At 42.2% G+C, this 13251-nt stretch overlaps 2 protein-coding genes across 2 annotated transcripts in view; one reads left to right on the forward strand and one right to left on the reverse strand.

The window, feature by feature from the left end:
* The window catches only part of coro7 (coronin 7), a 107099-nt gene that overhangs the window by 11751 nt on the left and 82097 nt on the right, over window positions 1–13251 (reverse strand). The gene's annotated exons all lie outside the window — the stretch shown is intronic.
* Window positions 1–13251, forward strand: part of vasnb (vasorin b) — a 41586-nt gene that overhangs the window by 1130 nt on the left and 27205 nt on the right. The window contains exon 2 of the mRNA XM_054606756.1: window positions 576–756. Coding sequence (XP_054462731.1) covers window positions 576–756 — 181 coding nt within the window. The remainder of the gene's footprint in view (window positions 1–575; window positions 757–13251) is intronic.

Below are 13251 nucleotides of genomic sequence, written 5' to 3' on the forward strand. Positions count from 1 at the left end.
AGGCACCCACGATAAGAAATGTAAGCATCCTAACAAGCTATGAAAAGATCAACACAAATTACTTTGTTAGATGAAAGTTTGCAATAATATGTTGTCTGTAATGAACTGCTTATTCCTAAAAAAAATTCTCCGCATTGTAAGATTGATACAGCTATTTCTGTCTATTCTGTATGTGCGACACCTATTGCATGACTTACAGGTGTTTTGTTCCACACCTAAATGTTCTTTTCATAATAATTGACAACTTAATTATAGAGGATGTCGTATGTTGAACAGATTGTAAAGCTGTCTCATCATGTTCAGATTTGACTAGATTCCTGCCAAAAAAAACACTCTGAACACTTGTTGAAATCATAACCGTCAATCCTCCTAACCTCAGTCTGAAGGTGAAAGATTGATGCTAAATCTCAGCAATGGAAACTCACAGGATTGGAAACCGGTCTTCATGACCAAATCAAGATCATAATCAGTCTTTAACTTTTTTACTGTGACCTCTGCTTTATTTACTATTCATATTATTTGCATTTCCTTTGTTTCCCTCTACGCCATCCACTCCCCCCCTCTTTCTTTATCAGTCCCCTGGTTATGTCACACCAGTCAGTGGGAGTGAGCGCGTGGTGAAGCAGTATCTGAGGGTGAAGGGTCTGCTGAACTGTGAACTCAAGCAGTCCACTTTATCAGCCCTCCTGCCCCAGAACACTGCGGGCCTGCAGCTCGTCCGGCTGTCCTGGCAGCCCTCTGCTGTCCCACTGGCCAGTAGTGACTTAGTGTTTCAGACTGAAACTAGAGCCGTCCTAGCCATAAAATAATGTTTGGATTATCACACAGGGTTATGAGGACACTTGGGGTCGGTCACAGCAAGAACAGAGGACGTGTTGTTGGGAGCCTTGAGTCGCTGATTTTTAAAGTGTGAGAGTGATTTGTTACGCCAGTCATGAACATAAACATCCATGTCAATACACTTTTCCCACACTCCCTTGGACGTCAAATTCACTGAAAGCTCAGGTCTTTTTCAATGTCTTCATGTAAGAATATTTTGGTTTAAGGTATTATTATGCTGAAAAATGTGATATCAGAGGTGACAGTTGAGAATCATGCTGACATGATTTATTACCAGCCGCAACAGCAACACCTTGTGTGAGTCATCGTGGCAAAATGTAGTCCAGGAAACACTTATGTAGCGGGAACGACCGTAGAAGCGTGTTTGAGTACTTTGTTGTTTGTAACTTAACAGCTGCGTCTCCCATTTAAAAGTATGACCATAAAAGCACATGCCTTTTCATTACTTTCATGATCACTAAATGATGCTGGTACTTCATATAACCAGCAGATTATCTATTTCTTCTTATGATAACCCTGCCCTCTTCCTGTCTTTATTGTTTATTGTCACAGAACAAACTCTTTCTGTTCCAGTGTTAATACTCTTGTGTAAGGGAGTTGGACACAGCTAATGGTTTTATACACACTTACGCTGCAGGCCCATAGGTGCTCACATTACCCCGACAATAGAGGGACTGGTGCGGAATAATCCACTGGTGATTAAATGGGGTTCATAACGGAACAACACCAGACCTGTAACACCGTCTCCAGGATGGAAAGTCCTGGGTTGGTTTCTAGTGTCCTGCAAATATGTGAAATAAAGAAGAGAAGTCCTTTTCCAGAAGAGACTGAATATTTCAGAGGATTATGTAAAAGGAAGTCTAAAAAGCAAACAAATGGTTTGGCGATGGTCTGTCCTTTCAAACTCTGAAGCATAAATCCACCAAAAAGGGACCATAGTGTGCCAAAAGCAAATAAACAATACATCACAGCCGATGAACTTTGCCACCTTTGTAAACTCACAGATCACAGATCAATCAAGCCTCTGCACTAGTGCTGCCTCAATGTGTACAAATGGTTCCATTAGCAGCATCAGAGCTCCAAAGCCCGCGCCACAAACGCTGAACCACAGGGTCACAGTGAGGGCAACATCAATACGGCTCCAACCCATAATGATCGAATGCTACGGCGTCATAAAGTCAAATTCATTCGACTGTCCTCTTTCAACACCAGTTGTACCAGTTATGTTGAAGCAAAAAGAATAACTTGGCTCTCATGAACCCCAGTTTGTACCTCTCCAGTGACAGAGCTAAGAATCAGTTTACCTGAAAGAAAAAAAACCCAGATGGGGGTTTAAGAAGTCATTCCACTGTTTTGAAGGTATTTCCAGAAAACCTAAAAGGATATTTTACATCAACTGCATGATAAAAAAGGATTAGACTGTGACTGTATTTCCATATACAGGGAGCCAGAAGAGATATGTATTTTGTCTTTCTTGGAGTATATACATATTTATATTGAATATTTTCCTGCCCAGGTGGTCTTTGAGTATAACCTTTGAGGCAAGTGCTCTTAATCATCTCTCAGAATAACTGATCCTCTGTGGCTCTATTGCAATGATAATAGATGAGAGGCACACACTGGGGTAACTGTGGCTTCTCATATGGTCTTAAAGGCTAAAACACAGCTCTGGTTGTTGTGCCACTGAATGCAGCTTCTACGCCATGAGGAGTTCAAGGATCCTCAGCAGGAATTTAAAGTCCAGCTGCACAGTCACAATGAAGAGATGTGACATGTACTTAAGTGCAACATACTTTCTCCGCTGTGTTTGAGCCTGTATGTTTTGTTGCCAGTTTGTGTGTGTGTGTGTGTGTGTGTGTGTGTGTGTGTGTGTGTGTGTGTGTGTGTGTGTGTGTGTGTGTGTGTGTGTGTGTGTGTGTGTGTGTGTGTGTGTGTGTGTATTTAATAAATATGCTGGGTCTGCCTGCCTAGCTACCTTCAGGAGCCAGTTCATTAGAAGGGAATTAGAGTTGACGCGCTGCGTTCCTGAGAAGGAAAGAAAAGCCAGGATTGTTGGTGGAGGGGCCAGCTGTGGCCCCTCTGAGCAGCAGTGACGAGGCTCTCAGATAGGCTGCCAAGCGGCTGCTCTCCCCTCTCTCCTCGCTTCACCGGGCCCCGTCTTCTGGCCCCTGACAACCAGCACACACACACACACGCACACACACACACGCATACACAAGAACATGTAGTTGCACACATGCTCAGGATTTAATTAAACTCACTGAGTCCCGTGTCAACAGGTCTGCAGTGACCCCTCTGACACCCCACACACACTCCCAATTCCACATACGACCACATGCAAAGTTGCCAAACAGCTTCGGAACTTATTTTCCTCCTGTCCATAAGAAACACTTCATTGCCGTTCCAGCTTGTCAGTACAGCCCCATCTTCACACACTGACACATGCAACCCCAATCAGCGCTGCTCATCTCTCGGTTAATCCCTCTTTGCAAGGGGAACAATGAGCTCACACCATGACCGTCCTACTGCGTCCAACACACATCAGATCTTATAAAAATATCAAGAATGTGTAGAGAAACAACCCCTCACAATATAATAGACAATTGGAGACATCTCAAGACAACGTAACACACAGTGCTGTCTGACAACATTATGTTTTAGATAATGTTGAATTAGTAACCCAATATTTTTGATTAAAAGAGGGGACCAGGAGGGAGAAAACCAGGGAAAAAACAGATGATTACACAGACCTATTTAACACACACACAGTTCTACTTATCCCAGGTAGTTAAGCTTATCTTAAAAATGACACACTCGTGTCTCCTCACACGCTCACAAACACTCTCCATGCTAAACTGGTCCAGACCGGCTGAGCTATAAACCCCGCCAGGTCACTGGTCGTAAAGTGGCAAGAGACCCCAGCGCTGCTCTGTGGACTGGGAGGGCTGAAGGGCAGACATGGGTGGGGGGGTTAGGGTGGGGGTGTTGTAGGATGTGGGTGGGCAGGAGGCTGTCACGGTGTACAGACCGAATGGGAGGAAAGGTGTGAGAAAACCTATGGGAAGTCTTTCAAATGCACACGATAGTAGAAAGCGTTGATGTTGCTGACCATAAATAGCATGTGTACTGTATATTGGCATGTGTTGAAGTTCTTGTTTACGTCTGTAATGTATGAGGTGTGTCTCTGAAGTGCTGGTGGCTGCTTGTTGACGGCTGCGGAGCCCAGGAAGAGATGCGTTCCGCGTTAACCCCGGGTTTCAGCATCAAAGGCCCGGCTAGATGACCATTAAATGACCTGTCGGCGTGGGCCTGGGAACCACTCAGCAGCCACGACGGCCTCACAGAAGAGAAGGGAGAGGAAGCGTTGGCACAGAGGACAGAAAGAGGAGAGGTAAGGGTAACGACCGCAACGACCCCCCCTCTGCCAGTAGGTCACCGGAGGAAAGGCCGGTTCCCGTCACAGTTGCATTTGAAATGCTGAACACAGACAGAGGTACACATGTTTCAGAGGAAGTGAGAAGACAGCGACCTGTTTTGCACTCTCAACTAGCAGTTGATGGATTATCCACCATTATTAGGTCTTCACAGATGTTCCTTCAACAGCAAATTCTTTGCCAATGATACATAAAAATAAATTCTGAAAAGTTGACAATGAACAATCCCTGAAGATTTGAGGCTTCTCTAGTTTGACAGCTCACAAATTGTCTGAAAAAATATGCTTTTGGCAATAAAGAGTACAAACGTGCTTGGTTAAGATAGAGGAGAAAATCCTGTTCAACTTTTCCGTTCAGTTATCCCCTTTCGTTAACAAATATCTGTCTCTTCAGGTTAAGAGTTTCATTATCAGTCTCATTACAGTCTCTCCTGCCAATACTAATGGCAAAAACAGGAATACTTATTTTCTGTTACAAAATAACATGAAGCCAAGGTGGGAAATCCAGATAATAAATCTGAACATAAGATCAAACTAATGATGAACTTTTTTGAATATGATGCAGATATAGTGGTTATTGGATTGTTGAAGTGCACATAATCTCTATCAGTATCTGACCTAAAACAGACCTCAGTATAAATCCATTTACATTCAGTGAATACACCACGAAATAGAAAATTTCGAGCTCCAAGTCAGTCATGGAGATAATGCATTGCACAGTAATTATTCTGCATGCCAGAGGTTTTACTTTAAAGCAATGATCATAAGTTCAGTTGTGACTTGGCTCCACTGGATCCGTCGCTCCGCACTGCTTTGATTTGTTTGAGGGAACAATTTGGAGACGATGTCAGTCTTAGGTGCACTCTAGTCTATTTTTCCTACTGTGGAGAAGCCGCAAGTACAAACTGTTGCCGATCTGACAAGCACACACTCAATAAAGTCAGCTTTTAAAAACACACATCCATGAGTAACAGGCTCGATGAGTGACTTACTACCCTGTTCAAATCCTGACCAAACAGACCGAATGGACACTCTGCTGCAACAACAGCATCAACAACGGCCGACGGTTTGGAGTGATATCACATGATCTCTTCGTTTATTGATGAATATTTGGGGCAAATGTTGCTCAAATCTTCAGCCAAAGTTCCCTCAAATGATGGTAACGCTTGACTTCGCACCAAAGCTCACATTGGACGATCCAAACCATTTTCAGACCATGCTTGCCCCAATGTGTATGACCGTGCGAGTCTTTCCTTCACGGACAGCCAAGAAAGAATTATTGGAAAGGCTAGAACCATAAAACCCAGTGATTTACTGACACAAAACATTACTGTTTAATATTTATTTTCCTTCAAGCCTGAGGATGTGTGTGCAAATGAGTGAGAGTGGTCAACTCAAGAGAAGGGACGAGAAAAATAAATAGAGAAAAATAAACCTTGAAACAACTTCTTCAGGACTTATTATTTTACCCCATTTCTACTCGACTCTGGATACAAAAACATTCTTGAGGCGTTCAACAGAGCGCCTTTCATCGGCGGTCATTCGCGCATGTTTTGGCTCCGTGGTGTCTTCCAGTTCTGCTTTATCAGAGTCAGTTAACAGAGTTTATCAGTCCCACTGTCTACCAGACTGTGGGTCTCTGGAGCCACGTGATCTGACTCATCTCTCTGTGACACACACACACACACACACACACTTTGTCGGCTGCGACTATGTGTCCATACTTGCTCTTTCTGGTCCATCTAAAAAACGCCACTTCATCACTCTCTTCCCCTCTAATGCTTTTTTTTCATGTCTCAAAAGCAGAAATTCAACTCCTGCTGTGTGAAAACTAGCATCTCCAAAAAGACACATTTGGAAACATAAGAAAAAGGATTGTGATCCTTTGAAATATCACACAACAGAGTTTGATTCTCACGGCTGATAAAGTTGTGTGAGTAAAAGCAAGAAAAATCAAGTTTCGCATCATATCAAATGACAGCATTCCAAAAATGATTTCTTTTTCATCATGGTGAAGGTTTAACAACTTTAAAAAATATTTCAGCATTGTACCCTCAGCCCGCCTGAGGCCCCAGACCTCGGCCTCAACTTTTCCACTTTGTCCCGGGTGGATCGAATGAGCACGAAAGTCTGTGTTTTACTGTTAGTGGGTCCAACACGCCCTCACTAAATCATCTGCTTTAATGACCGAAGCAGGGATTTGTACAGTGAAAACCAATAAAAATGAGCAGAACCGAGCAGATTTACTGTGACAGAGACGGTGAAAGACTTAGGGAGGGAGCAAAGAAAGAGATATACTGAGCTAGACAGAGAGCAGCAAGAGATAAGATCACTATCACATTGGTGAAGTAAATCATAACAGCTATGAGTATGAGTGTCCTTATGAGAATGCTTTGAGCTCTATCATGCTCCATCTGGGAGAGTTATTGGACAGAAAAGTGAAAGTCAGATTGCTACAGAGGACACCGTAGCCTTGACTTGATAGCCTTGATGAGCTGGAACTGGTACGGCGGGATCGACTCCTCATATCGCCATCTCTGTCTGTATCTCGGTCAGGAGAGAAACCACGTTTTGTGACCTCCCATACAGAGTAGCCATAGCTAATCCACAGTTTAGTATTCCAGTCATACCATGCAAACATACCTCAAAAAATGTCAAGTGTATAAACTTCACATTGTGAATAGAAGGGGTTGTGGTCAGAAGAAAAATAGACACAGTGATGAACACAAACACTTGTTTATGTGTCCACCAGCTCTTAACAATAAGAAAAGATGACTTAATGTTTGCAAAGCCCACATCCAGCCTTGGCCTGAGCCCTTCCACGGCTGCATGACGGGGCAGCTTTGAGCAATTTGTTAACACAGCAGATGCATATTACTCCAGAGGATAAAGCTAAGTGGCGCACATGTTGCACTGAATTACACTCAGATGGGCTTTAGCCTCGAAAAGACAAAAGGAGGTCGGACAGTCATGAGATGAAAGAAAAAAAAAAAAAAAAGGAAATCAAAAATAAAAGTCAGTTCTTAAACCGCTGACAATAGAAACAAGACGCCGTTTCTTTTCATTCAATCAACTTCTATTTGACCTCCACTCCACGTCGAGGCCTCCACATCCATCTTTTCAATCTATCAGCGCTGTTTGTCACAGCTCTAAGGAAGCCTGGTTATCTGTGTGCATGTGTGCCCGTTTGTTTGTTTTTATTTAACCTCCTTTATTTAACCAGGCAGGTCAGCGCAGAATTTACTCAATGATCGTCTGGCAAAACCCAAAAGCACTTTTTAAAGAGGCATGGTATCGTCATCAAAGAGAGGCAGAATGAGAAGGAATAAAAACCTAAATGAATAAGTGCGGGGATAGTGCCACAACAGTTTGGAAACAAAGCAGCAAGGCAAGACCACACAGTTTGCATGATGGGCGGTGGGATAAGAAATGTAGTGTAGGTTATTGAAAGGCAGGAAACAAGACAATAAAAGAGGAAATAATAAATTTTACAGAGAATACCTGTAGTACTGTGTGTGCATGTGACTGGAGGGGTCTAACTGTAGGGGGACTGGGTGATTCTGTATGTGAAATTAGGACTTGCATACAGTTTGACTGAGTTTTAAACATTTCCTAGTGATTTTACAAAATGTTACTTTGTCCACGAGCTTCCTGTACACAGGACGTTATGTTCAAACCACATCATATGACTAATCAACGTTTCTGTCTGCCAGATGGCTGGATGGGTTCTGACTGACTGTGACTCAGAGTGGTTGAACTCTTTATTTTACTTCATAGATATGAATTTACAATTTAGAGAAAAGGCTGCAACTGCACTCTGAAACAAAGTACAACTGCATGACCTCTATGATAATAACAAATATATGGAAACATTTGGCAAAGAATATACACATAATAAGTAAAGTGCACTAAAAAGGTGCAAAAGATTTTACACTTTTGTGTACACAGATATTACACACAGCCTACACAGACGAAGTTCTTCCTATTTCACCACAACATGTAAATGACCCGTCTGCAGGCACCCGGGCTGACCTGATGTGACCTGTGTCATATTTGTTCTCATCCCTCTCATTGAGTTTCTGTCACAGTGCTATTACAGCAGTGCAGTCATAGCGAACATACTGTAGCTAAGCTGCAGTTACTTTGCACATGAAACCACAGGCGTGCTGCTGTTATTCAATACCTGACATACCAGAGAGCAGGGTGAGAAGAAGAGTAGAGGTAGGAGGGAGGGAGCACAACGGGGGAAGCTTGGAAAGGAGGAAATGAAGAGGGGAATTGGAGGAGGGATGAAGAAAAGAGGGTTGGTCTGAATAAAGAGGAAAGGCAAAAAGGTTTTATATTTGTTCTGATTTAGTTTTGTGATTTTCCTTTTCCATGAAAGCCTTGATGTCAGATTTAAGTTGAGCACAGAGAAACGTGTGAAAACAACCTCCTAGTGCAGAACTCATAAAAAAATATTCCAAGGTTTTCTTGACATATTTACACAAATGTTACATTTTAGCAAATGAGGACAAAAAATATTTACAGCCAAAGTTTTGCACAGTGAAGCTCAAAACTTCCAAGTGAAGGAACAATATAGACACAAACACATTTTTAGCGTGGAGAGCGACTTAAACATTAATGTTTGAAAAGGACGCAGAGAACGACACAACTGAAAAAAAACAAAGAATTTGAAAGAAATGTAAGAATAAGAAAGAAAGAACAAATACAAAAAAGAGACTATCATGGGAAAATGGCACTTCTGGATGACCCCCCCTCAGTAACCGGGGGATGGGAGGTCACCCACACGCTCCCTCAACCCGACCTCTTCACTCTGGATCTCACCCCCTCTCCTTCAGGCCTCGCTGCACTCTCTCCTCCTCTAGCGTCACTCTTATCAGAGCCCCAGCGACAAGCAGCGATCCCTCTCTTTTACCGCCAGAGAAAACCAACAACCAGTAAACTGCTCCTTCCACAAACGCAGCACGCTACAGCTGACCCAGCACCCACGTGTGACTAGTTTAAAAGACTTTTAAGGCTGAATTGCTAATCCTACAGTTGCCAAGGGGAACATGTTCTCAATAAGCTCGGTAATGTAAGTTGGTAAACCCGAGATTGCTTTCGTGATGAGATTCTTCATCCTTTCCATAATAAAAATGTGCACTAATGGCTTGTCCGGCTCTGAGGCATGCACGGCCCAGCTGTGCGATCTGTGTCTGTCTCTCTCCTTAATGAGAAGTGCCAGCGTGCACAGAGTCAACAGACTAGTAAACCTCAAAGTGAACTGTGGTCTGAGCTCTCCAGGTCTCCGTGTGCTCGCTGTCCGTGTGCTCGCCGTCCTCTGCGTGAAACAAACAGCTCCTGCGATCATTAAAAGTATAGTGAACAGATTTTTTGAGGTCCTCTTCATGTTGTTCACGGACATAAGTGGCTCAAATGAAGCTCTCCCGCATTGCCAAATGAGGCCCAAATGTCGTAACAGGCCAATGAGGAAATTACAAAAGAAAAAACATAATTAGACTGAAAAGCAGAAAAACAAAACTATAAACAAAGCGACACACAGGAGCCAGACTTTTTTTTTCTTTCTTTTTTTTTTTTTTTTACATATTATGATATCCTGTCCGTGTTTCACAAAACAAGGTTTGTTAACACAGCCTGTCTAACACTCCCTCCAACTGACAAATGGTGAGAAAGGGCAAAATGATGCTTTGGGTGAGCACCCCTCTGCCCTCTTCACCTTAAAAGTGAACTTCAGTTTGGGACATAATATTCCCCCCATGAGCCACTTTGGTTCAAATTAACCAAAGATGAACTACAGTATGTAAACAAGATAGTAAAATGTGTTTTAATAGTGTTATATACAAAAGGTTCCTCCACAGAAGACAGCTTTATGAGGAACGAGTAAATTATAAAGCTGGCAGGATAGGACAGGTGGGAAGAGTCAACATTTCTCTGTTATCTGATCTGCTGCATTTGATTATAGCATTATGTGTTTGTTCTCACACAAACAGTGACAACTTCTGCTTTGAGTACACTCATTATCCCCCCTCTCTATTGGCCGTATTCCTCCGTCACGTCCTGGTTCCCATAGCAGCCGCTAATCAACAATAGATGTTCCTAGCTTCTCCCTCTCCCCTTCCCAGGTTTCTCCTCATCTGCGTGGCACTCCTTCCCACGGATGTTTTTTTCCTGCCTACCGGGCGCTGAGGCGCTGTGGGAAGAAAAGACATCCCGGGCCTCGTGAGGAAGCACCGGTCGTGTCTCACGGCAGCCCACACATACTGCCGTCAGAGCGCATTTACGCGTGACGGGAAGACATGTCGTTGTGGTCAAAAGGGGGGATGGCATAAATCTGCATAAAACACACATGAGCACAGATGCCAATACATATGCAGATATACTAAACACTAACAAAGAGCACAGTCACACTCCCACCTCAGCCTCTAAAACGATCATTCGCAGGCTTTCCTAATGGGAACGCAACGCATCATTCCCAAAACCGCTCCCCTTGTTTTTGTGCTCAATAGTTGTGCTGAATATTACAAAACATGACACGCTCTGTACATTCCTATAACACATAAGTAATGTCAAAGGAACAGCCAACTACACGACTAAAATATAATCATTATCTACCAACCAAAACTTTATGTGACCACCGAACATTAAGCTGTTTCGCCCACAAACTTCCAGCTCAGTCTTGTTCTTTGTTCATACAAAAGCTAAAAAAGTCAATCATCCATCTCAGTTGAGCTCAAGAAAACACTTATTTTGCATCCCACAACAGCAGCTTGTCTTTTTCACTGAGGAAAAATAAGAACATTCTGACAAACATGTTGGATAAAAATGTGGCCTTGTTTGGCAACAAAATCTGCTGCGCAAGCTATTTTCAGGAATTTGATGGACACTTCTGTTTGTGGAGCTGTAAAAAGATCATCACGCTATCTTCGATTTCTCAAAAGACAGCCTGTTTGTTGTTGCAACTAACAATTTTGGAAGTAAGGGAATCAGTGAAATGTCATTTTGTGGTGAACTACTCTCCTAAACTTACTGACTCTCTCCTTATCTTCTCCTGCAGGGACACTTTCCTTGTTTGTTTCCTACTTTTCAAAAAGTAAAAACCCACAGGCATGTTGTGAACAACAAAAGAAAAACACCTCGAACCAAGACGCATGCTGATGTTTCTGAATGGATATGCTGACAACAATATGGTAGGTATGACTGTGTACTAAGAGTAAACTTGTGTCTCCATGTTGGTCTGCGTTTGTTCCAGGACTGGGCGTCTGCTTGGCAAGAAGGTAACGTGGTGACAGGTCTCAGGTCAAGGGCGACCATAAAGCACACGCTGTATTCACTGTATATACGGCACAATATACTGAACACATTATTTTGTGTTTACAAAAAAATGAATTTTGCTACAAAAATAAAGAGAAAAAAGTAGGAAATTAACTAATATTAAACATCTATATGAAAACCCCCTGACCTTTTTTTGTGATACAAAAATATTATTTGTTGTATAAGATTATAAAAAGCAGCTTTGTTAAGGATTACTTATTTTAAACAAAGTACACTAATAGAATCAAGATTCTATGACTTAAAAATAAAATAAAAAGCATACCAAACTGTAAAAAAAAAACAGCAGGGACACAAGGACAAAGACAGTTTAGTCTGTTAGAGTCACTTCAGCCTTTCTGATAAGCTCTTTGTTTATGTGCGGACTGGGAGATAAAACCAATCCATCAATCACAAATACACAGTCACAGTCACTTTTATTTGACGGTGGCTCTACTTCTGCATCTACTACTTCTTTTTTTGAAGCGTCTATGACAATAACATAAATCCAAACAATAAATCATGTGTCAGATAAGACCCACAGCGACGCATACATGATCCATAAAGCTGAACTTGAGCCACAGTATTAAAGTTACCACAAATCCTGGAGGCAAGAAAGTGAAGTCATGAAGTCAGAAATTATGAAGCAAAACGTTGGAGAAGGGGAAGCAGTCAGAAACAAAAAAGGCCTGACTAGGGTGGTGAAAGAGAAAGTGATGAAAGTCTGCTAGGTGACGAAACACTTCAGCATGAGTTTGCGCACTCGCATAACAAATTTGCACGTGGGTGAGTGCAATAACATCAGAAGAGCAAGGGGAAATGTGAGAGTATAAGATCAGTGTTAAAGGTATTATTAGTAATAAATGACAAAAACTGACAAGAAGAAGAAATCCCTGTCACCTCCCCAAAATAACCAGCGTGATGCTGTGTGGTGCCCCGAGCTTTAGAACAGTTAGCAGGCTGCGGTTGGCTCAGCAGCAAACCAGTGTTTTACTGGTTCCCCTGGGCAGCGTTATGGAGCGGGCTGTTTTCGCCGCCTTGCCATCTTTAATTGAGCCGGGGCTGAGTGGAAGCCCAACGCGCTGACGGCACATTCAGTAATGCTGTTACAGTGTGATTTACAGCACTGACCAAGCGCCTGCGACTGTCCTGTGACAAATGTGTAACAGATTACTCACATTTTTTTCTGGTCATTTAACTGCTGGACTTCAAACATGACTAGTAACGGGATAAAAATGTACAATGTTTTATGTTTGGTGGTTGAATACACATGATGAGTGGAACGATTCTTTATGCATTTTTTTTTTAAATTTGTTTAACAATAGACTGCTGTGTTTGTTGAGCTGAAATGATTTCTGTTGTTTTCACCACATCTGGTTGTTTTTATATTTTATATATGCTGCGGATAATCTACTCTAAATGGGTCAGGAAAAAATTAATTCTCGAATATTTTAAATTTTAAGCTGAAATGTAGAAACATTTTCAGGGTTGAGGGCGACTTTATGTTCTATAATTACAGTACACAGAGAGCATTGTGGGTTTTGAGGACAGATTTTGATGAATATTAAAAGAAATAAACAAATAATCCAAAAATGCAATATCTCCCCCACAATGATGATATCTTTGATGTGTGGAGAGGGCTTTGTTAAAGCATTTACACACTTACA

This window comes from Anoplopoma fimbria, chromosome 11 (genome assembly GCF_027596085.1).
Source record: "Anoplopoma fimbria isolate UVic2021 breed Golden Eagle Sablefish chromosome 11, Afim_UVic_2022, whole genome shotgun sequence".
NCBI lineage: Eukaryota > Metazoa > Chordata > Actinopteri > Perciformes > Anoplopomatidae > Anoplopoma > Anoplopoma fimbria.